This window comes from Trachemys scripta, chromosome 2 (genome assembly GCF_013100865.1).
Source record: "Trachemys scripta elegans isolate TJP31775 chromosome 2, CAS_Tse_1.0, whole genome shotgun sequence".
Taxonomy (NCBI): domain Eukaryota; kingdom Metazoa; phylum Chordata; order Testudines; family Emydidae; genus Trachemys; species Trachemys scripta.
The window spans coordinates 215,566,626-215,593,313 of record NC_048299.1 but is presented as its reverse complement, the minus strand read 5'-3'; the positions used below and the strand labels follow the sequence as shown (position 1 = coordinate 215,593,313).

General features: G+C 41.3%; 1 protein-coding gene across 1 annotated transcript in view; it reads right to left on the bottom strand.

The window, feature by feature from the left end:
• Positions 1–3,189: 3,189 nt before the first annotated feature.
• RGS20 (regulator of G protein signaling 20) overlaps positions 3,190–26,688 on the bottom strand; it is a 41,858-nt gene continuing 18,359 nt past the window's right edge. The window contains exons 2-5 of the mRNA XM_034762927.1: positions 18,786–18,934; positions 6,610–6,696; positions 5,447–5,681; positions 3,190–3,799 (exon numbers count right to left, since the gene is read on the bottom strand). Of these exons, the coding sequence (XP_034618818.1) occupies positions 3,611–3,799; positions 5,447–5,681; positions 6,610–6,696; positions 18,786–18,934 (660 nt within the window). The 3' untranslated portion in view covers positions 3,190–3,610. The remainder of the gene's footprint in view (positions 3,800–5,446; positions 5,682–6,609; positions 6,697–18,785; positions 18,935–26,688) is intronic.

Below are 26,688 nucleotides of genomic sequence, written 5' to 3'. Positions count from 1 at the left end.
ACAAGTTAAGGGCCTTAGTCCCTACTGACCGAGATAGGTTGCTGAATTAAATTGAGTCATCCAGTCCCCATAAAGTTATTGTAGTGTGTTTTAGTATGAAAAGTGTTCTCTTTAACAAGTTTGAGACTGATGCTTACTAATAGTTTAAAACTTGGCTATGTCTTTAGATGAAGAAGTTAAACACAATTTCTCAGGGTGAATTATTAGTTTTTAAATTTCATATTAAGAAGGCTTTAATGGTCATTCTTTGTGTCTCAAAGTGCTCTCTCGTGTTAGAAAGGATACCTAGATATACCATGCTACTGGAACAAATTTTTATGTGATTTAAAATGTATAACCTACAGACGTTTGCTATATTGTACTTCATTATATTGTACTAATGAATTTGGAATTTAAAGTTCAATCTAAAGCACAATGTGGATTGCATCAATTGATGTGTTGGCTGAAGGGGGTCCATGCAATTTTAATATTGCTTAGCAGGTTCATGAAAAGAACACTCTTTAACAGTATGAATGTTCTGTGGGAGTTATTGGTATATAAAGTGCAGACATTTAAAAGCTAGTACCAGTGGAATAGAAGGTTAGTGCAGCTTAATGATGTCCTGCTGCTAGATAAATGCCAACGCAAACCAGCAATGTTTATTTTCAAGCCAGGATATATTGATCCTGTGATAATGGTTTTGACTTCATTTGTTCTGTATAACTTGTGTAGATATGATCACTTTGTCCTCATATTTCTGTAACAATCTAATTAGTATTTCCTAACTCAATGGGACCTAAACTTGGCCCTTGGAAGAGGTTAGTATATTTCTGAGATGAGTTTATGCATAGTTACAAATAGTGAAACAAAATGCAGGGAATAAGCTGTTTTTTATGTGTGATTTAATTAATCTTATTTAATCATATATAAAATTCAGTTAAAATGAAGAAATGCTAAAATGTAATACTTAAGGGATGCTGTCAAGAGGCTTAGATCCAATATCTTGAAATTGTGTGACAGGAGGGTATGTTTTAATCACACCGGAAATGAATGGAAAGTTTCCATTAACTTTTCATTTCCCAAGAAATTGACCAGTCTAGCTTAATTGTCCAAGTGAAGTGAAATGCAGAAAGTAAAAACGAGCAGTAGAAATGAGCAAATTAGATTTTTAAAATACTTTCACTGTTAATAGTCTGATACATTTAAAAAAAACTCTGGACAGTATCTCTCTAATTTCAGTAAGTCTCTTCCATTAAGTATAATAGGCTAGAACCCATTGCATTTCATATGATGCACATTTGCTCTGTTTGTCTCCTAGCTCTTAATGAGGCATCTTTAAAAAGATGGGGGAAACATTGAACAAAACTAAATTGTCAGTTTCATGAAATGACACAGCTTTGAACTTTTCTGATGAATATATCTGATCTCTCTAGCAAGCTGAAAGTGACCTAGTTTAACTTCTTTTGTCAGCTTGGTGCTTCTGAAAGGTCTGACACAACCAAATTAATATGTAAGTACAGCATAGTCAATGATAGTCCAAGTTCTCCCAGTGCTACCTCACCAACATGCCTATTTTGATCTTTGGCTAGCGCTGAGAGTACTAGCCAGCATGCCAGTTAATATCCGGTGTAAACTGAAACTATTAATTTGAATATTGTCTTATGCTGTGGATATGTCAATGAACTGGACTAAGACCTCTAATTTGACATAACCAGCCGCTAAATGTATTCTAGTAACAACTGGCAGTCACTACTGACTTGGACCAGATTTTAACCAGTGGCCTAGAAGAGCTCTTTTCTTTTTAACTGAGTCATCCAACCCCGCAAGGCAGCTGGCAGCACTGTTTTGCAGTGTTACTTGTTAAATGTTGCTTAAATCATTTTTTTCAAACTGACATGTTAAATGTTGTGTTTTTTATAGAAATAGATGATGGAAACTATTTGGCCACAGCTGTTGCTTACAACTTACCTTGTATCAGGTCTTCTCCCTTGATATTGTGTGGTGACAAAGCTCATTATTTTTTTTTTAATGGGATTAACACTGAAAGACCAAAACGTATCTCCTGCATGGTGCATTGAACAAGCAAGGAAATTAGCACATGCCTGAATTTTCCCCCAGTGAGAAGGAGTTTAGTGTTTTAGTGCATAGATGGGAGAACTGCTGATAGGCTGGAGAAAGATTGCAATAGCTTCCCAGAAAAAGCAATGCAAAACTACCTGTATGAATCCCTTTTAAAGCAATGATTTTTCAGTCTCCACCCTTCTCTCCACGTACCTTGTGCTTCACATCTCACTGCATTCATTCAAATCAGTACACAGGAAACTACCACTGAAGGGAATTCTACAGTAAACTAAAATGTATGTAGTGGAATTACATTAAACTACAGTGTATTTTGGCTTAATTACTATAGATTAAGCAACTCTGTAAAAAATGGAACTATAAATTGGTACTTAAAGGCAGTTTGTTTAACTTCTTCCTAGATTTAGCTATGATGATTAATTCTGGGGTGTGTCGAAATGCCATATGGTAATAGGTATGAGGCTTGGCAAAAAGCACTAATCTGCATATACAAGTGCAATATATTAGAGATACCAGAAATACAAGTAGGAAGCTTGTGAAGCTTGTGGAAGAATACTGCTTTACTTTGAGGTCTTCTGAGCCTGAATTAATGCCATATCCCTGGAAGTTTGATTTAACTTGCTTTTGTATGAAGTATATGAATATCACCTCTGAAGTAAGCAACCCCCAAACAATCTGGCCTGTAATTTAGGATTTTCAACGTCTGTGAACACATCAAATGGCTGCTACTGCAGAGCTCTAGGGACTAAATACTGAAATATTAATTACCATTTTTTGCATCTGCCTTTGCAGTGAGGAGAACAACACATGAGAATTCTTGTGCTTTATTTGATTATAAATGCCCAGGTTCTTCCCTCTCCTAAATTCTTCAGCTTTTATAAACATTAACAGTTTGAACTTACAAATGTTTTCAGCAGACTCGGATAGTAAAATAACACTTTTCAATAAGAGAATTTTATAGGCAGTATTATTCCAAACCACTAGCTTCCATAAACTTGAGGTTGTTCTATTTCATTGCCATGAGCACATTGCTTATATGTATCAGGTAGCCACTCCAAGACAAGTACCATCTCCACTTCATAAGTAGTGACCAGGTTGTACTATTATAAAATGTGAGGCTTCAGTCTAGTGTCGCCCAGGTATCAACACGCAAGTATTTTTACTGTGGCTGCACAATGGTGGGGGGAAGGGTGAGAGCAGTCATATCTAACAGTTTAAAAAAATATATCGGAGAGTTATTTCTTTCCAGAGTGGTAATTTTAACTTCTCCTATTAGTTCATGTCCAAGTACATTCTGCTATTGTAAAAATATGACTTTTTAAACATCTAACTATCTCTACATTCTCCTTTGCAAAGTGTCACTTAAGTTGATCAGAGGCTGCAGTTAGTTGTGGTGTCAGAGCCCTCTGCAGGTTAAAACATTGACAGTCCATATTAAAATATGCCTGAGTTTATTTTCAGGTAGATATCCTATTAACTCTAAATTCCCTGTTGGTTGATGTAGCCCAGAGTTCCATTTCTGTTTTTTTAATAAATACATTAATAAAAAATATTATGCTTTGATGGATTTCTCAGATAAGGACTGAAGCAAGTCCTTATAAATAGCAGAGTTCATAAACCGTGGGTAGGAGTCTCTATGCATTAAGGTGTAAATCTGAAGCTGTGCATCATCAAAAGTATGTTGTGATGGTTCCAGCATATTTCGGTTGATAACTTCCCTTACTCTGGAGTCCAGGCTGACCTGTGCATTAAAAAAAGCATTTGTTGACATTGGTAATAGCGCACATACTTTTCCAGCTCTACCCACTTAAAGCTCCCCCCCCGCACCTCCCATTTCAATCTTCACCCCTGAAAAAGTGTAAAGGGTCTCAGATATACATAGAGAGAATTATCACGCCCAACTTCGGATGCAATTATCTCCTCAAGTAGTGGAATCCTCTCAAAGACCGCCTTATTTTAAACAATGCTGTCTGGAATCCTATTTGTGCTAAATTCTGACAATACAGCTGGAATTTTTGCTCTTTCTGCTTAATAGTGCAGTGAATTTTTAATTTTGTGTGACTCGCTTTTGTTTCCTTGGGAATAAGTGTTGTCTGAGGCTGAATTCATAGCAGCAGAATTAACCAGAAAGAAGCTGCAGCCAGTAGAAATGTTATTTAAGCAAATCTTTTTACTAAAGAGCAGGCAGAATTAGACATAAATTGCAAATAGTTATATCATGGTTCCATGAGAGCGATATTGTGAAAATTTAAATTTCAGTGAGGTGGCAGTCTCAAAGATATTGTGTTAACAGCTACTAGATTTCAGTAGTGCTTGTATCTGTATACAAGTAGTGCTTTTTCCACCACTCTGGCTAATAAGCTTTTGACTGATATTTGAGTTTATAGTTCTTCAGAACGAGAAACCAACTAAACAAACTCAACCTTGTTGTAGTGTAATGTTCAGTGTATAAAATATTTGCCAATATCAGACAGGTAGATAGCTTTGTATATCTGCTAATTTTAAGATAAACTTCTATTTATGGTTAACTTTTGCTGTATAGCAGGAGTTTTCAAAACAGATTTTATTTGAGCAATTCCTTTAAATTTTATAGCAAATTACAGTTAAAGGTTTTAAACATGTTAAGATCTCCCATTTCATTTTTAACTGCTAAGAAAAAAAACCTAGCTTGTTTGGTTATTTAAGCGAGGACAATGCTCTTTGCCCTGTTATGCCTAGAAATTACAGGTGTCTAAAATCAGTGCTTTATAGTACCACATCTGCTGCTTTGTCTGTTAACTGGGAAGATGGAGGATAGTTTCAACCATGGCACCCTTATGCCTTCACTTTCTAAGTCTCCATTATTAGTAGGCTTGGAAGGATTAGATTTTTATCAGTAAATGTAGGTAAGCATCAATTTCACTGTTTACACAAACCAAAATTTCTGTCTGATCAAAATTTACAGATAGGCAAAGTGAGAAAAATGCTGCTTGAGAACTTAGTTGGATTTAAGGAAATGTACTTTGTATATTTTGATATGCATCTTGACATTGTGTGTTTTAATAATTATAAAGCATTAGCTTTTTGAACCCCAGGGTCTGCTGTCATTAAATAATTGTCTGACCCTGACATAATTTCCTGCAAATGTGAAAATGTAAATGGATAAAGATTGAAAAATGCTTAAAACCCATAATATTGCAGAAGTGTGAAAATGTAAATAAAAATTAAGCTTAAAATAGATATTATCTCAGTTATAAACAAACAAGAATCAAATTCTGCCAAGCTTAATTATTAGCAATTAATGTCATAAGACCTGTATCCCTTGGTTTAGCTGTCTTTGCCTTTATTCATGTTACAACCACCACTGTGCAATGCAGAATTAAAGAATGACCTGTGGAGGGACACACACCTCTTTTGGAGAAAGGATAGAAATATAATCTTCATAGATTAACCTTGCTTTTTCTTCTATGACACTCTTGTTGGATTCCTGCTTTAACTCCTCACAGGCCATCCAGAAAAGCATGTTCTCTTCACTGAATTCTGTTCGGAGGAACTCCCGGAAAGCATTTCTGCCCGCTGGAGTGATCATTAACTTGTCAAATGACTGAGCCCAGGCATTTACTTCTTCAAGAGTAGGAGTGGGACTTGAATGAGAGAATAGAAAAGGAGATATTGATGCTAGTTACTCAAAATTCAGTCACTAGACAAGGCATTTGCTCTCACTGAAAGAAAAAAGTGAGCTTTACGTGAGTCTAATGCGTGGTAGTTTGGACTGTTAACTGATACTCAATACTCTCACCCTGCTGTGAAGCTCTAGTAAACTTAAGGATCGGAGGATTGTGGCAGATAAAATGTGATCAAATGTTCCGATGACGTATTTTTATTTTAAAGCAATGCCTGAAGTTAATGTACAACAAAAAAACTTTACGCAACCCCTGAACATGTTTTCTAGGCTTCAGATGCACAGTTGTCTTTTTGGTTAGTCAGTGTCGCCATTACGGTATAAATATGTGTACAGTGAAGGCCAAGATATTAATATGTTTATAGCTGTTACCGCAAAAGCTATACTCCTATCTTGGTTTGTATAGGCCCCCATCATAGCATCTGAGCACCCAGGAAAGGATAGCAAAAGTTAATTAGTTGCCTGACTAATGATAGGATCTATGTTCTCCCTTGTTTATTATTCCTTATTGAAAGCTGGGCACTACCAGTTGGATTGGTTAAGTTTTTCACAAAAGTTATGGAAATGAGGGAGGAAAAAATTAGACTTGTAGGAGAATGGGAGATTCCGTCTTTACTATGATGTTGCTATTGTACCACCGTACAGTGTAAGCTATCCCAATACAGAATTTTTTTTAAGTATGGGTTTTGGATCAGGCTATGAATTAATGAAAGGTTCGAGTGGGAATGTTAGTAACATTCAGCTAGAGATGGCTGAGAATTGAATTTAAATAGATGGTGCATGGATGGCAGCAGGGGAGTAATTTGTGCATTTCAAACCATTTGCCTTGCAGATTTAGCTGTTTTTTATATATATATATATATATAAATGCTCAAAGAAAGAAAGGATACCTCTCCTCACAGTTTGGAATACTCTCTGCTCTGAGTTCATGGGATGTCCTCCTTGCTCTCTCTTCATCTTGATTCCTAACAGTAAGACTGCAAGGTAGCAAACAGATAACTCAGTCAAGTTTATATAAGGAAGAGCTTGAAACTACATCAAATTGTTGATATTTAATATTTTACACACATTTGGTTTACCTTACCTAAAAGGGATAGAAATTACCTGTACCTTTTTATTTCATGATTCTCCTCGTGCACTAGTTTTACATCAGTGTAAATCCAGCAACCTTAACAAAGCTGCTCCAGTTGCCAGGAGAATTTGGTTATCCAGTGTAGTTTCTCAGTTGCAATCTAGAGGGAGTTTGGTATGTGCTTCAAAATGTATGGTGCAATCCAGAAAACACTAGCATTCTGGACTAGCTCTCTGAGTGGGGCTACTTATGGTAATAAGTACTATGCTTAATAGTATATATCTTGACATAGTGTGGCCAGCATTGTAACTGGGACTGTTCATGATAATAAGCATTAAACTCAGTATTTGCAGGATTAATATGAGGCTTACATACATGCCTAAGTCTCCCTACCAAGGCTCACTGAAAGCTCTCTCAGCACTCTTCAATGGAAGCAGGTGTCAAGTCCTCTTCCTGGTCAAATTCCAGTGTATTAGTAGTAATTTTCTAGCTCACTTAAATTCCCCAGCGCTTTCAGTTAGAGAACCTATCCTTGTTTCTAGACCTAAAACTTCCAAAGCTTGTGTATTTTCCTTTCACAGAGTGGGTGCTATATTCTGTCTTATAGGGGAGGGGAATAAACTGATCTTATTCTCCCTCTCCCTCTGTAAAGCACTTTTGAATTTGTCAGGAGAAAAAGGCACCAAGTAAATTATAAGGCACTAGTAAATTATAAGGCACTATCCATAGTGTAACTGGATTTCCAAGCTCTTACCACACTTGACAACCCCGGGAGCTTGATAGAATTTCTGGGGAATCATTTGAAATCAATTTCTTGGTTTATCTTTAGCATTATTACATGAAAGAAAGGTATGGTTATCACTTAGGTTTACCTATTTCATTTGCTCACCTCCTTTTAAACTTATGGCTTATATCTTACCTCCAACTTTGCTACCTGAATTAGTTCTAACCTTTTCCTTCCTCAAGCATTTGTCTATAGTCTGCGGAGACCTCCCCGCAGGTCTGTAGAATTTAAAAATGTTAAGGACCGAGCAGTGCAGTTGAAGATTGGGAAGGAGGAGAGATGCGTTGTCTCCTACAAAGTAGTCCACACAGTGGAAAGGTGGAGAACCTTTGCTGGAACTAAGTCGAGTACGGGGGTCACACTACTCACTGCAGCTCATTTTATGTAATGCCTTCAAATCACTGAGCTACCTTAATTCCCTTTCTCTGTAAAGGGAGAAGCAGCATAATTGTAAAAAGAACTATAATATCACCTTATCCCCTGGGTCTCATGATTTAAAGGGGGGAGGGAGGGAAGGACCTAATAGTGACCATTGATCCTGGTTTGTTTGTTTTTAAAGTTGTGTTTTCCATAAACAGCAAGAATATGCTTCTGCATGACATATTTTAGACTGAAGGAGACAAAAGAACAAATGTCTCCATAGGATAGCATTCTGCCTCCTTTGGAATACGCAATATTTACTGTGCCTTACAAACTGGTAGCTACTCCTGCAGAGAGGAAGACTCCCTAAAAGTGTAAAAGTGCAGAGCAGAGAGAACAAACTATTTACATAGCTACATCTATCTCGGGCTCCAAAAGGATAACAAATATGTGACTTAAGTTGTAACTGCAGCACAGACTTTGGGCATCCAGGCATTGGGACTCATTTCCTAGTCCCATAATGGTTCATTCTAATTCTAGTATTGAAAGGGCTGTGAATAGTGAAGTCTCTGCTTCTCAGCCACATGACTCATGTGGACTGTTATTTTTGTTTCTATTCATAATTTTTCAGTGGAAAGCACTTGAGCTATTTTGAGGAAAGACATTCTGTGAATAGTGATTATAAATAGAACATTTAATTGCAGTTTGTTTCGCATTCCTTGCTACTATAAAACAGTTGTTCTCAGAAAATTAGAAGTGATTTTTAAGGCAGAGAAAAGCTGCTTTGTTTGTAGCCTGCACCCAGTTCCCAGGCTATTCTTAAATGGCAACAGGAATTTTAAGCGCCATCAAAATTGAGTAATTTCAACACCCCATTGAGTAAATAGCTTGCTTTGTACCATTTCAACATTTATGCTGCTTTTTCTGTGCCTGACAGAGAGTATAAGATAAAAGAGCGGAGGAGTAGTTATCAACAATTCAAAGGAAATAGTGGAAAGTGAAGTTTATATTAATCTATTAAGTCAGTGTACATGAAGTGCTTTTATTTCCTTTTCTTGGGCAATCCATAGATATGGGTGTATCTTATACGTATACACCTATGGGCTAAAACCATCCTTGACTCTTTGATCTTACCAGTGTTACACAGTTGTCAATACACTGGAACTTGGAGGCTCAGTTACTCACTGGGGTGTGGAAATTATTCGGTTGGTGGTGTTTTCTTAGGACCAGATCCAAATGTCTTTCAATCAGTCCTTTCTTGTGACATTGTCTACACTGGCAAGTTACTGCGCAGTCCAGCAGCTTTCTGCGGTGTAACTCCTGAGGTGTACACACTGCCAAGCCACTGAGTGCGCAGAAACTCCTCAGTTGCAGCATTCCAAAAAACCCACCTCGACAAGAGTCGTGAGCCTTACAGTGCAGAGGCTCCAGCGCTGCATTGGCAGGGTAAACAAATTACAGCACAGAAAGCAATCAGTTAGCTCCCGAAGTGTCCCATAATCCCTCAAGTGTTGTTGTGAACTCGGCTGACTGCCCTGAAGGCATGTACCCCTCCCCTTTCAAAGCTCTGTTTCTGACAGCCCTTGTGTGCTGTGCTGATCTGCTCCGGGACAGAAAGCAAACCATTAATGTGGAATGCTTGTGCTGTTGAACACGGAGGGGTGTGGGGTGTGTGTAGGGCCGGCTCTAACTTTTTTGCTGCCCCCGAGCCTCCGCCAAGCGCTGCGCCACCCCCCCCCCAGCGCCGCGCCCCGTGTTGTCCCCCTGCCGAGCGCCACGCCGCCGGAACCCTGCCCCGAGCGCCGCGCCGCTGGAGCCCGTCGTCCCCCTCCCCCGCGGAATGCCGCACCGCGCGCCCCCCCGCCGCCCCTTACCAGGTGCCGCCCCCAAGCATGTGCTTGGTTGCCTGGTGCCTGGAGCTGGCCCTGTGTGTGTGTGTGTGAGAGAGAGAGTGATTGCTGGGCAGAGAGCTGGGGAGGGAGGGAGGCAGGGCCGGCTCCAGGCACCAGTCCAGCAAGCAGGTGCTTGGGGCGGCCAATGGAGAGGGGCGGCACGTCCGGCTCTTTGGCGGCAATTCGGCAGCAGGTCCCTCACTCCCTCTCGGAGCAAAGGACCCTGGAGCCAGCCCTGGGCAGGGACTGATGTTGGGGTTTCCTCCTCCCCCTGTCTCAGGACTGGTTGCTTCCTGTTGCTGTCTGTCTTACAAGACAGCATTCTGACATACTCTGTCCCCTAAAACAGTCTCTCTTTCCCCCACCATACACACACACTCTCCTGTCACACATTCTGCCCCCCCCCTTCAGTTGAAAAGCAGCTGGCAATGTAGTAGGATGCCCATGGAATAATGGGATTGGGAAACCTGCATTATGTGACGCTGTGCCTGCCCCATGAGGCATTGCAAACCCTTCCCAAAGCACCCTGCGGCCAGTTGCACAGTGGGATAGCTACCACAATGCACTGCTCTCTTTGCCATTGCAAGAACTGCTAATGTGGATGTGCTCCACCATCACAAGGTGCACAGTGTGGACACGCAACAGCGGTTTAATTCCAGCACTTTAATAAAAGTGGTATAACTTGTTGCACAGAAACTTGCCAGAGTAGACATACCCCAAATGTGTTCCTTTTGCTGTCATTTATTATACTATGCTATGCAGGACCGCGCACAATGGAACCCCAACCTGGTTGGCCTCTAGGCACTACCACAGTGTAAATGTTTAAAAAATATTCAATATAAAAAGTAAGTGTTAAAATATTTCCATATTCTCTGATAACTATTGACATAATTGTGGGACTTCTTTTTGTTGATTGCAGGGTGATTAATTTGATAGCCAGTATGCTTATGTTCTGAAGTCAGGTGCTGTGCAAGCACAAAAAATGATTTTTATAGGATATTTTCTCAGTCTGACATATAAAATGTTAACAGCACAATTCCCATTTATAATAATTGGAGTTGCTCAGTTACTGCTTTATACATGCACCAAAGTTCTTTTGTAGGTTGAGGTAAACTGGTGCAACAGAGAATTACTTCTTCCAGTAGATGCAACCATGTATTCCGCTTGGGGTGTGTGTGTGTGCCCAGAACGCCAGAGCATTTTGTCTAGCAGTACCTGTATTGAAGCGGTGCTTGCACCTCGTGGCTATAGCCCCTTCTCTGGCTATATGAGGTGGCACTGCCTTGACCCCCCCTCAGTTCCTTCTTACTGCCCATGGCTGGAGTCAGAGTTCTGTGTGGTTTTCACCTCACACTCCCTTTATTTTTAGTGACTTTTCTAGTTGTATATAGTTAATTAGTACCCTTACGGCAATGTTAGTTAGATTTAGTGTTAGTTAGCTGTAGTTTAAATATTTCCCTGGTGATGCCCTCACCAGGGTTTAAACATTCTGTCATGTGGGGAGCGATCGCCAATAATGATCCCCCGACATGGTGTTTGTTGTGCCTAGGTGAAGCCCACATCAAGGAGTGGTGGTCGATTTGCAGATTGTCCACCAAATGGACTTGGGTGGTGAGGGATCTTCGTCTGAAGCAGCAGTTGCTTGAACAGACCATGCGGCCTCCTTTGGCACTGAGGCCCATGTCAAATTGGAGGTCACCCTTGAGTTCTGAGAGAGCTACCACTTTGTGTCCTGGATCTGGCAACTCATTCGAAAAGATGGAGTCATTCCCTGTCAAGTGCCCTGAGGAAAAGGTTTCATAGGACCGATTGAAGCCACTTCAGGTCACATGGGGACTTATCTCCCTCCTCCAGAAGGAGCACAGATCAGCCTGGGTCGAATGCTGGTGCATTGGACAGAGCGGTCCTATCAACCGCTCCCCAACTGCTCTGTGCAAGGAGGTCAAAGACACCATATTGTTGACTCTGGTTCCAGCCCTGGGGCATCCACTGAGTCCAGGACCAACAAGGGCAATGCCGGCACTGGGTGTTTCTGCATCAGTGGCATAGCAGCCAGCAACAGACCTCTACCTTTCTGTCCTAACCTTGCCCTTAGTCCAGGACTTTGCCAAGGCTGCATCCTTTATAGCTCCATTGTCTGGGCAGGCTGTTGATCATGTGGGACTGTCTGCACCATACCCTGCTGTTTCCCTTTCACAGTCAGTGGAAGTGGGGCTGTTGCTGAGCTCAGCACAATGGACCTCCCTGGCATCAGGACCATCTTTGGCACCACTTGGTTTCATCCCTGGAATTCAAGTCGAGTTCCTGCAGGAGAACAGGTTAGTGGATATCCTGCAGCCATCTTTCCCTGGGAGAGTAGCCCTCCCTATTAATGATGCAGTCCTTGCAGACCTGCTAAGGTCCTCTGGAGCACACCAGCTTTGGCACCACCTGCAGCAAAGCACATGGAGAAACGCTACTTCATTCCGGTGCAGGGGTGTGAAAGTTTTTACTCACATCCGTCCCCAGATTCTGGGGTCGTAACTGTGGTGAATAACAGCCCAGCAGAGCAGCTTTAAGACCCCTCCCAAGGATAAGGACTCTGAATGAGTGGACCTGATGGGCAAGAATATTTACACCTCCTCTTCCTTGCGGATTGCTAACCAGCAGACATTGTTGTCCCAGTACAACTTTGTGAACTGGGTGGCTATGTCTAAGTTTGCAGACCAGCTGCACAAAGCCATGACTGAGGAATTTCAATCATTTGTCACCAAAGGCTGCTTGGTGGCTAAGACTTTGTTGCAATCCATGCTGGACAATGCAGATACTTTTGGCCCGAGTGATGGCCTCGGTGATGACCATGAGAAGGATTTCCTGGCTGCAGAATTCAGGCATTGTTCCCCATGTGCAACAGGCCATAGAGAATTTGCCCTTCGATGACCAAGCACTGTTTTCAGCCAAGCTGGATGAGACTCTGAACTCCTTCAAGGGCTCTAAGACTACCTTCTAGTCCTTGGGGTGTATACATCAGCAGTGCAGAGGTACCACTATGGTGATCAACAGTAGCAGCAGCAGTATTGTCCCCGGCGCACATTTGGGCAGCTTTTCCTTCCCCCCCAAGACAGTGGAACTATCCCAGAAAAGGGCATAGATCCCATAGGAGGAGAAAGTCAGGTCTGGGATTTGGTCAGTCCACAAATGTCCCCCAAGTACCTATTTTGACTCCTTGGTTCAGAGCAGTGTTCCAGTCATTGCTCCATTCTCCCCGTTCCCTCCATCTGGGGACAGGGTGACCCATTTCTACAATGTTTGGAGCTTGATCATGGCAGCTGGGTCCTAAGCACTGTCAGATTAGGCTATGCAATCCAGTTCCCCGCCATCCGTTCCCGCCCCTCTTCAGGGACCCTTCTCACAAGGTGTTGTTCCTCAAGCAGGTTTGCGGTCCACTGGTTTTGGGAGCGGGGGAGGAGTTCTGCTAGAACACTGGAGTCATAGGTGCTATTCCTGATAGTTTCTGGTGCCCAAATCAAGGGGGAGGGTTAAGACCCATTCTCAACCTTCAGTGTCAACAAAAATATCAGATGTATGAGGTTCAAAATGGTCACTCTATTTACTATCCTTCCCGTATTGTCTCAGAATGATTGGTTTGTTGCTCTGGACCTTTAGGATGCCTACTTTCATATGGTGATTTTGCCAGGTCACAGAAAATTCCTTCTATTTGTCATAGCAGAGCACCATTTTCAGTATATGATGCTTCCATTTGGATTCTCTTCTGTCCAAATGCATGGTCATCTCAGAAAGAGAGAAATCCACATCTTCTCATACCTGCATGACTGGTTACTGAGGGACAGGTCCAGAGAGGAAGTTCTTTCTCACTTCGACATTACACTGCACTTCATCAGCCATCTGGACAGGGACAGCTCTACCATTTTTGCCGCCCCAAGCAAAAAAAAAAAAAAATCTTCTCAGACTGTGCCACCCCAAGAATGGCCGGAATACCACGCCCAGGCACGTGCTTCCTCTGCTGGTGCCGGCCCTGCATCTGGGTGTCATTCTAAACACTGGGAAGTCAAATATGGTTCCCACTCAGAAAATAGAGTTCACTGGGGCCCTAGTACACTCTGAGTTTGAGAATGTTTCTGCCAACTGGCCATTTTCAGGTAATTCACCATCTTTACCTCAGTCTCCAGTCTCAGCTTTCCATGGCAGTTTAGATGTGCCTGAGGCTCTTGGGTCACATGTCCACTTGCATGCAGATGGTCCAGTTTGCAAGGTTGCACCTTCACCCTCTCCAAATGTGACTTGGGACTATTTACCATCTGACTCTTTACCCCCATCTTTCTCAACTGGTCCTGGACTCCTTGCAGTGGTGGATGTGTTCAGAGAAGGTTTGCCAGGGTGTCCAGTCCTTACTAACCAGGTCTCTTGTCATTGATGCTTCTCTGATGGATTGGGGGGCACATGTGGGGTTGCTGAAAGTTGAAGGTCTGTGATCAGAGCAGGAGTGCTCACAGCATATCAACATGCTGGAGCATTCAGGGAAGATCTGTCTTTTCCATTGCCATGGTAGCAAGATTCTTAAAAGGGCTTCTTCATCCTCCAGTCTGACAGCTGGTTCCTCTTTGGGACCTTAACACAGTCCTAGCAGCTTTAATGGGACCTCCATTTGAGCCTCTGGCATTGGGTCCCTTTCCGCTGTTGTGGAAAGCGGAGTAATAACATCTGCAAGAAGCGTGTAAGAGTTGCAGGCTCTGATGACGGAGCCTCCTTGTACACAATTGTCTGAAGACAAAGTGACTTTATGATCACACTCAAAATTTTTGTTTAAAGTGGTGTCTCAGTTTCATTTGAACCAGGCAGTATATTTACCTGTTATTTCCTAAGCCACATTCATCTCATTAGATGTCAAGCCTTCTATCTGGATAGGACTAAGCTGTTTCGGGCTTTGCCTTGCCTGTTTGTGCATATGCAAATCATATGAAGAAGCAAGCAGTCTCTTCACAGACTCTTTAAATGGATAAGATCCTGTACCATGACTGCATATGAAAAAACTTCAGCTATGCCTCCTCAGTAGGTATGAGCTCATTCTAAGAGAGCACAAGCTACGTCAATAGTGTTCCTGAGTGACATCTCAATATTGGACAGGGCTGTCATATGGTTGTCCATACATACATTTATGAACAGTTATGTCATCACCACATCTTCCAGAGTAGATGCAGGTTTTGGTAGGGAGGTCTTGCAAGCCTTGTTTAGGTAGACTGAGCCCAGCCTCCCAGGGTTCTGCCTGTGAGTCATCGAAGTGAAATACACAGCTGCATCTACTCAAAGAAGAAATGGCTACCTACTGTAACTATGGTTCTTCAAGATGTGGTGCAGATGTGTATTCCATGACCCACCCTCCATGCCCTCTGCATCAGAGTCTAGGCTCTGGGCATTTGAAGTGAAGAAACTGAGGGGGGGGGGACTGTGCCACCTCATATAGCTAAGGGAGGGGCTATGGCCATGAGGCACAAGCATCGCTCCTCTATGGGTACTGCTAGGCAAAATTATCCGAGCATGCACACACCTAAGTGGAATATACGTCTGCATCACATCTCAAAGAATCACAGTTGCAGTAAGTAACCATTTCATATACAGGTTGGCCACTTTATTTTTGGACCCAGAAGTTTGCCTACTTTTATCTGAATGTGAGGTAAAGAAGCTTCAAGGACAAAGTCTTCAGTCTTGCAAATCTGAACAGCAAGAGAGATTTATTCTGGAGTGAATCCAAATAGTGGATCTTAAAAGTGAATGGGTGGAGTGGGGTCATGGCCACATGCAGTTCCATCGACTTGATACAGTGTTGCAGATTCACTCAGGAAAAACAATTCTCATCACTAAAGGTACCCTAAGATACCACTATAATGTGACAAGTGACTTATTAAGGAAAAGGGATGGCTATTTTAGTTTGTGATAAGACTGACACGCTACTAAAATATGAATTCCTGGAATAAATAAGGGGATGGCAACCTCATATTTAGTCAAGAAAGCAAAAGCCTGTAGTAAGAGAAAAACTAAATATAGGTAGTACTGTCTTCTGCCTGCTAGGTGCTGAATGCCCTCAACTCCCACTGGGAGTTCTCCATCTTGCAGGAACTGTCCCTGTACAAGTTAATTTTTAACCTATTCTTATGACATCTTCCAGGAACCAAATGTCCCAAAGCTCTGTAGTGATCCTCTCTATATAGTTATTCTATTTTAGTGGGCCTGGATCTTAAATGCAAAGCTGGATATTCTGTCAGGTCACTAACAGCCAATGAGATTTCTCATAGTAAATAAGAACCTCATTGACTGACAGATTTGAACCCACCTTACACTCTTTCATGCACCTCTTTCTGTCCGCTCTATTCTAGAGGAATAATTTTAATTTGGCCATTCCTAGCAACCCAGAAAGCCATGGGTGAAAGTAGCCCAATGTTACAACTACCTGCAGTTGGTTATTACTGTTGTTTACCATTAGTATGTAATGCCTTTCATGGTGGCTTAAAAAGCTTTCTGCAGTTGCCAGAATCTCAATCTTTACGATACTACTAAACATGGCCATAATCATTCTCATAGAAAGAGACCCTGCACTAATTCACATCTATCTCTACTCCTTATGAACAATTTCCTTTTTTGTTTCTCGAGGTTAAAGCACAAAATCAGGAGCCAGGAGATCTGGGTTCTAAATTCCTACCTCTATCCTAACTTGCTTTGTGTGACACTGGCCATGTCACTCACTGTCTCTGTGTCTCAGTTTCTCTGTCGTAAAATTGGGATAATAATACTTCCATGCCTGAGCCATGTTTTTCTACATTTGAGTGAGAATGGATTTTTAATGCAAGGAGGCAAAATTAGGAACTTAACATTGCAGACTAATTTCATTTAAATTTGCCTTACTGCGCCAAAATTTATAGATTTAGTCTGACTCCAGTATAACATAGGCCATAGAACCCAGCCAGTAATTTCTATATCAAGATCATAACATCTGTTGGAGCTAAAGCATCTCTTAGGGTGTACACATACCCTATGGATAGGTCCCTACTAAATTTATGGCCATGAAAAATGCGTCACGGACCATGAAATCTGGTCTCCTCCTGTGAAATCTGGTCTTTTGAGTGCTTTTATCCTATACCATACAGATTTCATGGGGGAAATCAGCAATTCTCAAATTGGGGGTCCTGACCCAAATGGGAGTTGCAAGGGGGTTGGATGGTTATTTTAGAGGGGTCCCAGTGTTACCATCCTTCTGTGCTGCCTTCAGAGGTGGGCTGCCACAGAGTGTCGGCTGTTGGCCAGGCACCCAGCTCTGAAGGCACTGCCCCACCAGCAGCAGCCCAGAAATAAATACCATTCCACCCTTACTTCTGTGCTACTGCCTTCAGAACTGGGTGGCTGGAGAGTGGCGGTTGCTGACTGAGGGTCCAGCTCTGCGGGCAGCAGCACAGAAATAAGGGTGGCAATACCACACTATGCCATCCTTACTTCTGCGCTGCTGGTGGTGGCGGTTCTGCCTTCAGAGCTGGGATCCCAGCCAGCAGCTGCCGCTTTTCAGCTGCCCAGCTCTGAAGGCAGGGCCACCACCAGCAGCAGCGCAGAAGTAAGGGTAGCAGTTCTGCAACATCCCCTACAATTATCTTGTGATCTCCCCCCCCCCACCTCCATTTTGGGTCAGGACCCCTACAACTACAACACCGTGAAATTTTAGATTTAAATAGGTGAAATCGTGAAATTTATTATTTTTAAAATCCTATGACCATGAAATTGACCAAAATGGACCATGAATTTAGTAGGGCCCTACCTATGGTGGTGCAACTGTGGCACTGTAATGCCGCAGCGTAGGCACTTCCTACATGGATGGAAGAGGTTTTTCCATTGATATAGTTAATCCACCTTTCCAAGAGGTGGTAGCTAAGTCAACAGAAAAATTCTTCCAGCAACCTTAGGAATCTTCTTGCTTCACCAGTGATGCCAACCTAAATGTTCCATTTTTCCCACAACCATCTCCAAGCCTTTTCAGTAAAGCTCCTCATGCATAGAGGCCAGTATTTTCAGACTTGAATGCCTGAAGTTGATCCATAGACTAACCAGGAACTGCAGGTGCTTAGTACCTCTGAAAAATCAATGTCCTCTTCGTTTTGTTCCAGTCCAAATTCCTCCTAAAGACTCACTTTTTCTGCAGTGCCCAGAAGACATGACTTAGCAATAATAATTTTCAAATGCTCGTAGGTCCCTCTTCTGTGCCTCCCAGTGTGTCTTTCTTATTTAGGGCTTGTCTACACTTACCGGGGGATTGACGAGCGGCGATTGATGCATTGGCAGTCGATTTAGCAGGTCTAGTGAAGACCCGCTAAATATAACACCGATCGCTCTCCCATCAACTCCTGTACTCCACTGTATCGAGAAGAATAAGGGGAGTTGACGGGAGAGTGTCTCCCATCGATATTGCGTAGTGTGGACCCTGCAGTTAGTAGACCTCAGCTACGTTGATTTGAGTTCCTCTATTCACGTAACTCAAATTGCGTAGCTTAGATTGACTTTTTCCATTGGTGTAGACAAGGGCAAGGCCTTAGAATGTAATCTTTTTTGGTGCTGGGACTGGACTGTTCTGTCTTGTACAACATCAGGCACATGAGTGGTGCTTTAGTAACAAGGAAATTGTTCCCAGGATGTGCATGCAGCCTAAAGCAGTGCTAAGAAAAGAATGATATACCTTTTTATTTAAAGTCCCATCTTAGGCCCTCCCGTCACACACACACACAGCTGATGCTTTTTTTACATCCTTAATTATTTCAATGGAAAACCCACAAGAATTGGAGCTGAAAACTGTATTCAGAATTGCAGCAAAGCCATCTTTTTCCTATTGTTCTAGACTTGTATTATTACCCCAAGTGCTGTGCTGTTTATGTGGTCCTGATCACTCACCCCTGTAAGTTCGAGTTGAGACACCAAAAGACATACCATGAGCAGCTGCAACAACAGCACCAACAAAAGCAGCAGGCATTGGAAGCTCGATTCCCAATGCCATGCTGTGCCTGTGTGGAACTTGGTGTCTCCTGGGCCACAGACATCTGCCGTTTGCGCATTTCCATCCGCTCTGATCCCATGGGCTGAAAAAACCAAAATAAGGGGAAAAATTAACCTCTGCACAAAAGACTCTCTAGGTATCATTAAGGCCAGATTTTCAAAAGAACTCGGAATCTGATGGCTCCCGCTGTTCTCTGTGGAAGCTGCTGGGAAAATCCGCCGCTTCGTTGAGGTTCTGTGACAAGGTGTAAAGTCCCTTCGAAATGTAAGGGGTTAATAGATTCCTCCCTATAACATGACCGATTTGGGTGGAAAGTGGAAGTGGGTTCAAAGGTGGTTATCATTGGGGTCGTTTATGTTCTCTCTTCTCTCAGCTAGCTGTAGTTGGAAAGCTCCCAGTGGTTATTTTCCAGTGTTGCTAATTTGTTGTGCTTTTGAATTTTGTTTTTGGAAATAAAGGCAACTCTAAGGAAAAAAGGGTAAAGTGACCTATAGTTTGGCCTTTGAATCTTCTTATTTTCTTTCCCCAGCTGGTGAGTCTGTGCACTGGCTTAGGTGTGTAAATGGGAGATGAATTTTTTTAAGAATTTGGGCTCCATTGTCGGTGTTGAAAAATTTAGAAAATCTGTTCCTTAGGCCACTGTAAAGGGGAAAGGCTAGGATCTGATTGACTATCATGAGTCTGACTGTGTTCCTTTAACATAGATTTTCTTTCAAGCAAGTTTGAGTCTTCATGGTTTGGGGAGGTAATTATTTTCCTGCTGAGGAGATGCAGACATGGGCCAGGCAACATTAAGATTTAAGCAGTCTATTCCCATCATAACCATAGACTACATGGGATAGTTCATGGTGGGGACAGCATGGGATGCCTCTAGATTGTTCTAGGAAAACTGTTTGGTTCCCTAAGCCTGCAAACATGTCTGTACATGAGCAATTTTAAACATGTGACTGGTCCGTCTGGAGTCACTGCAATTTCTCATGTAAGTATGTAACTTTCTGTGAGTCCTTTCTGTGAGCTTGAATTTATGGTAGGCAGAATTTGGTGTGTGTGCTCCCTGTGAATGACTTGCTGCCTATTGACTTATACCCTACATGTTGACTTAGTTACATTGATGAAATATCAAATCCTAAAGGGACAAGTGCACCTTACTTCATTATGATTTTAGATGAATTTTGGATACTTAGCTATTCTTCCTCCTGTGAAAAGTGATACTTTTTGGTATTGTTCATTGTAGGTTGCTAAACCTCCTTGAGTCCATCAAAATTGCAGAGGAGTTTAAATACCATTAACAATGGAAGATTTTGGGGAGTTGATCATTGTGATACAATAACTGGTATGAGATGTTATCTGATGAGCTGGAGAGCATCATGTTAAAATCATCTCTCTCTCTCGCTCTCTCTCTGTGTGTTCAGATATATTTATGCAGGACTATGGTGGCAAGAAAGGTGCTCAATCCATATGCAGCAGGCATTGCTACAAAAACTACAAAATCATGTATATAAAAGAGTGCAGGTTATTCCAACTCAACGCAGCATTAATTCACGATCAGTGCTTTTTCTGATGTTCCTTTTACTGATGGTATTATATAGGTTAGTATTATTTTTGTTTTGTTTTTTGGCTAGAATCATCCCCTTGTCCAAGGGAAAATGTGTATGTCATGCACAGCAGTAGAGGCACCTATTTTGTAGGATAACATCAGACCAGCATAGCTAGTAGATAATGTTTTCATCCCTCAGCTCACAGAGAGCCGAGAAGTGATAGGGAGAAAACACACAAAATGATGCCCCATTATGGATCTGCTCCCTTTGACAACCAGTCCCTAAATGACCAAAAAGCTAAAACATAAGCAAGAACATTACTTCTCAAAATGCCAGCTTGATAATTTTAAAGTATGAAAGAATAAATATGAAAAGGAAAATACATCTGTACATTCTTATTTCTTTATTGCTTAGATTTCAAGTTCATTACAGTAGAAGGAAATACTGAATATTTTCAGCTTTCTTCTCAATACCTATTTTTGAAAAACAAAGCATGTTTGTGCTTACAATAAAAAGTAATTATAAACAAAACATTACAGAAGACAATAGTATATCTGACGTATTCCCAGCTCCTGGTAGGGAGTAAACATGTTCTTATTATCAATTAGAAAAGTTTAATTTATAATTGGAATCAAATGAGTGCTATTTATATAATTCATCCAGCTTTGTTTAGTAGATGTTTTATGTGGCTTCTGTGCACATAAATACCTCTAACCCACTTTACAACTGAATTGATATATGATCTGATTAGGAGAGCTAGTCTTCTGTTTTGTTTTTTGTGTTTGGCGGGGGAAGGGCATAGGAGAAAGAGGTGAATAAGTCAATGTACCTATTCACCCACCCCAAATATCTCCTATTTCAAAGAATCCTTATTTGGATCTATTATATTTATAAAATTATAATTTTAGATTTTTACTATTTTAGATTTATTATCCTTTCAGATTAATTTCTTTTGCAAGATATTCTCTGGTATACTTCAGTGTGAGGGAGGAGCATGTAAGCATCTCTGTAGCAAATGCCTCCTCGCACCCCCCCCAATAGTGTTTTGTTTATAATGTAGCTTGTGAAGTGCTCACTCTAACAAAGGATATTTGGAAGCTGTAGAGCTTTATGAATGTAAAGCCAATATTCATCCTATGTGATTTATATCCCAGTTTATAGTTTATGAAGGGTCGAGGAGGAAAAAAATAAAGGTACAATTTGGCATCTCATTTAAGCTCTACGCTTCATTAGCAAATGTACACATTGAAACATTAGCTTGCCCTTTAAATATGAAGTAATTTTCTTGCTCAGAGTTAAATGATGATTTTTGTAAATATTTCTAAATGACAACACACCTTTTTAAGATGGCACAAAAGTGTTTAAAAAGTATGTGGAGACCAAAAGTAGAAGTTCCTGCAAGAATGTATCTATTGGGTTTAAAGATGACTAGTCCAAAGCAGTTACTTGTTTTAAGGAAAGTCCAATGAATAGTGCACCTGCAGCTCTTTTGGGAATCAACAGCCGTTGTGTGCATGCAAATGACAAGATGATTGGGTGTCTTAATATTTTTAACACCACTTTGGTTTTAGAAATGAACTGAACTATAATAAAGCAGGTGGCATTATACATCACTTCATTCACGCTTACTTTGGTCACTAAATACACGCAGGGAGCAGATCTCTTAAATTAAAGCTGGTTTTCGTAGTCACACCTCTGAGCAGATCCTCACTGTAAAACAAAATGCCTGCCTCTCCATTATCACTATTATTATTAGTCTGTAATAGTAGTGCTTAGAGGCTTAAACTGAGATTGGGCCCCATTGTGCTCAGGGCTATACAAACACAGTAAAAGACCGTCCCTGCCCCCCCAAGAGTTTACAATCTATGGTTGGGGGAGGGAGGCTGAAGGGGAAACTGAGGCAGAGAGAGATGATGTGACTCATCCAAAGACACACAGCAAGTAAATGGGAAAACTAGGAATAGACTCCAGGGAGGAAATCCTGGCTCCATTAGTCAATGGAAGCTTTATGATTGATTTCAATGGAGCCAGGATTTCACCTTATTTTCTGGACCATGCTGATTCTGACTACTATCCCAGTGACAATCTGACCCTTTTGAGATAGAGCAACAGTTATGATTCCAAGCCACATCAACCTCAGAATGCCTGGATCAGGTCTGTGGCCATTTGCTGTATTGTTTTCAGAGAAAAGTTGATTTTATATATAGGGTCTCAGCTACCCATGGTGCTAGGGCCAAGATAGATATATCAGTTGTTCCACCAAGTATTGTATGTAGGAATCTACAAAAGAAAGTCAAATTTTCTATTCTATGTGTAAATGTCAATGTTAGCAATGGGCCAGAGACACAATCTTACATATGGACACCTTACCTTTTGAAGAAGAACAGGAGTACTTGTGGCACCTTAGAGACTAACTAACATATACTATATGCATCCGAAGAAGTGGGCTGTAGTCCACGAAAGCTTATGCTCTAATAAATTTGTTAGTCTCTAAGGTGCCACAAGTACTCCTGTTCTTCTTTTTGCGGATACAGACTAACACGGCTGTTACTCTGAAACTTACCTTTTGAGGAACTTTGACTCGGACTCTGAATCTGAATGCAGAAGCTCAAGCCTATCTTTAATCTGATTTAGTAGCATTTTACACCCAGTTTGCACTGGAATAAATGGCCACACAAAGTGCAAGGCATAGGAGAATTAGGTCCTTCATTTCTTCTTCAAACTCCTCTGCTCTGCTGATTCAAAAGAGCAGGTATCTCACTTTAGGAAGGGGAAAAAATGTGTGCCCCACTATACTCCTTCTTCAAAGCTCATATAAAATGTCTAAGTCTTTCAGGTCAAACAAATGCTGTTAGCTCCTCAGCTGACTCTGGTGGAGCTGTTCTGACTTACAACAACTGAGAATCTGACTCACTCGTGCTAAAGCATCACTAATGTGATTACTGAGAGATGTGGTATCTATTACTGAGAGGGCAGTCTGAGTGAATGACCTTATTTACAAGCAGTTGTCCTTTTGGAAAGAGTTACACTTTGGGTTGAAATTCATGCCAAAAGTGCAGAGGCAGCTGGAATTTTAAAATTCCCTTTGGTCTTGTTTAGTTTATTCAAGGGGTGGGGTAGCTCTCTTGTGCTCCTACTGTTCAAAAATGCTTATGTAATGCCACCATCATGTTTTCTGTGGCCTTAGTCATCACTGAGCATAACAGTCTCTGACATATTTGAAGTTCTTTTGGCAAATAAGATAATAAGGGGGCAATTCTCAGTTCCAGCCTGGCTTTTTGGCAGGATACAACGTAAATGGGGTAAAATAATCCCTGGTGATGTGATGTAGAGCTTCCCCCTCCCTCATCCTCAGTATGGCCAGGGGAGAAGGTGTGTAGCAAGAGTTCATTGCATTCCACCTATTTTCTGTTGCAGCAGTCTAAATTAGAGCAGCCCTGAGGCTGCTCTAGCCTATGCTGGGGACAGAATCACTCCCTGGATAGCCCTCAATACAGATTTTAAGGTGAGAAGGGACAGTTATGCTCATCTAGTGTAATGGAAGCCATGGAATTTCACTCAATGATTCCTACATCTAACTTGTAATTAAACTAGAGCATTGTTGAAGCCACAGCTGATCGTCCAAGTTTCTGCACTGAGCAGAACTCCTACAGAATGGAGAGCTGGGCTCAAGTGTTTGAAAATCACAGTGTGCATACACAGAACAATCTTTTCTAATTTTGTAACAAGGTATGGTGATATGCTATATTGCTGGGTGAATGTACCTCCATCAAGTTTAGCAGCTGAGATTAATTAAAACTGTGATTGAGAACAGCTGAATTTAAGAAAGGAACAACAAAATAAATGCAATATTGTGGTTGATATTTTCCACAACCATAAATTAGGAAATAAAACGTTTTCAAAGGAATGTCCGTTCAAATACTCTTCTGAGATATTTTCCTTCACTGCTGATGCAACAGTTGTCTTCAATTGCTCCAACAACTTTTCAAGCGACCAAGTTGATCAATTCTTCTAATTCACATATCTAAGAATGTGGCTGGTAGATTTTTATCATTCAAAGATGTGACATGACTCCTGGTGATTACCACATGGACTTTACAGGTAAGGTGACCAGACAGCAAGTGTGAAAAATCAGGATGGGGGGTAAAAGGTGCCTATATAAGAAAAAGCCCCCAAAATCAGGACTGTCCCTATAAAATTGTGACATCTGGTCACCCTATTTACAGGGAGGGTAGGGTAGAGGGTTTTTTAAGCTGCAGTTCATATACTATGGCACTTGATTAGGCTTTCATCAGGGTTATGTAGGGTGAAAGCCTGGTCACAGTGAACTCAATGACAAAATTCCTACTGACTTTAATTGAGTCAAGGGTTTATGTCTAGACTGAAAATACATCTTGTGTGTGCAAGAGAAAGTTACCATGTACCTACAGGATCAACTAAAGGGAAGCTTCCCTGAAGATGACCTGCGAAAGCTAAGGACCAACAGTACTACATTCACGATGGTGCTGTTCTGATCATAGACACAATCATTTCAACCAGGAGATGGGGGTCCTAACTATTGGGAGCACACTCCTTTGGTCGTGATGTTTCTCTGGCAGTTTGTTGGAAGACATATCAGTACCCAGTGACAGTGTGTCTAACTTTAATTTAAAAAATAAATTATCACCATTTATCCAGCCAATGCAAGGACAGTATTACCTTTCCTAGGGCCCCACATCTGCGGTAGTGAAAAATCCTTTAAAGGAAGTTTCAGGAAGGCTGGAGAATCCCTGGTAGCATGGCTCCTAATGGGGATGAGAGGGGACGCTGGCATTCCAGAGCCAGTACAAAAGCAAAGTGCTGCTACATGGATGGTCTGCATGCAGAACCCATAGGCTCTGGGGACCCACAGCTACCCACAGAGGAACAATTAAACAATCTGGGAGTGTCTCAGCACAGAGAATTTCAGTGTTTTCCTCCCCATAACCCCCCTCTATTGGCTTCACCAACAGAATGGGTGATTTGACCCATAGAAAAAGTTTCTATGATAGAATGCCTGGACAGAATGCCTGGCTGGAGGAAGATTTTGAACACTGTCTAGAATTAATGTCTATATTCTTCGTTTTTGGATATATTTTCATTATATGTTCCGATTACAAGTTACATCTACCACTTTGAGCCAGTTCATATTTTAACTTCAGTAAACTAAAATGGTCTAGACCAGGGGTCAGCAACCTTTCAGAAGTGGTGTGCCGAGTCTTCATTTATTCACTCTAATTTAAGGTTTCGTGTGCCAGTAATACATTTTAACATTTTTAGAAGGTCTCTTTCTATAAGTCTATAATATAGAACTAAACTATTGTTGTATGTAAAGTAAATACGCTTTTAAAAATGTTTAAGAAGCTTCATTTAAAATTAAATTAAAATGCAGAGCCCCCCGGACCAGTGGCCAAGACCCAGGCAGTGTGAGTGCCACTGAAAATCTGCTCGCATGCCGCCTTTGGCACGCGTGTCATAGGTTGCCTACCTCTGGTCTAGACAATATGGAAAGTTTGTGTTTCCTGCTGTTAAATCATGCAGTTTTGTTATATTTGTGTGTAATGCTGCAGCTGCTAATTAGGGTATGAGTGAGATAATGTTGACTGAATTATGCAGTTGATGTGAAACGGTTTAAGCTTATCAGCAGATAAGCTACTGTATATGATCTTTTAATCAGTGATGAGACTAGCAGTAAATATTAATCAGGAGGAATTATTCATTTGTGATCCTGTTGCTACAGTACACAGAATCAATGGCTGGTATTTTGTAAAGGTTATTTTTCCACAAGGGTAGTCGGGGTGGGGGGAAATAGTTTGGGCGATGGGCCCAATTCTGCTGTCATTGAAGTCAATGGAAACTTTGCCACTAATACTTATTTTCCAACCTCAGATCTTCTGAACAATGAAAAATTAGAAATTGCATTTTGTGGAAATTGTTTTCTTTGAATAGTTTATGAAAAATTGACAATACATACAAGTAGCAACATCTGCAACTTCAAAATGATCTAAAATCATCAAGAGATGAAAGGGGAATGCTGTGGAATAGTATCAGAGGGGTAGCCGTGTTAGTCCGAATCTGTAAAAAGCAACAGAGGGTCCTGTGGCACCTTTGAGACTAACAGAAGTATTGGGAGCATAAGCTTTTGTGGGTAAGAATCTCACTTCTTCAGATGCACTTCTCAAGAGATTCTTACCCACAAAAGCTTATGCTCCCAATACTTCTGTTAGTCTCAAAGGTGCCACAGGACCCTCTGTTGCTTTTTACAGATTCAGACTAACAC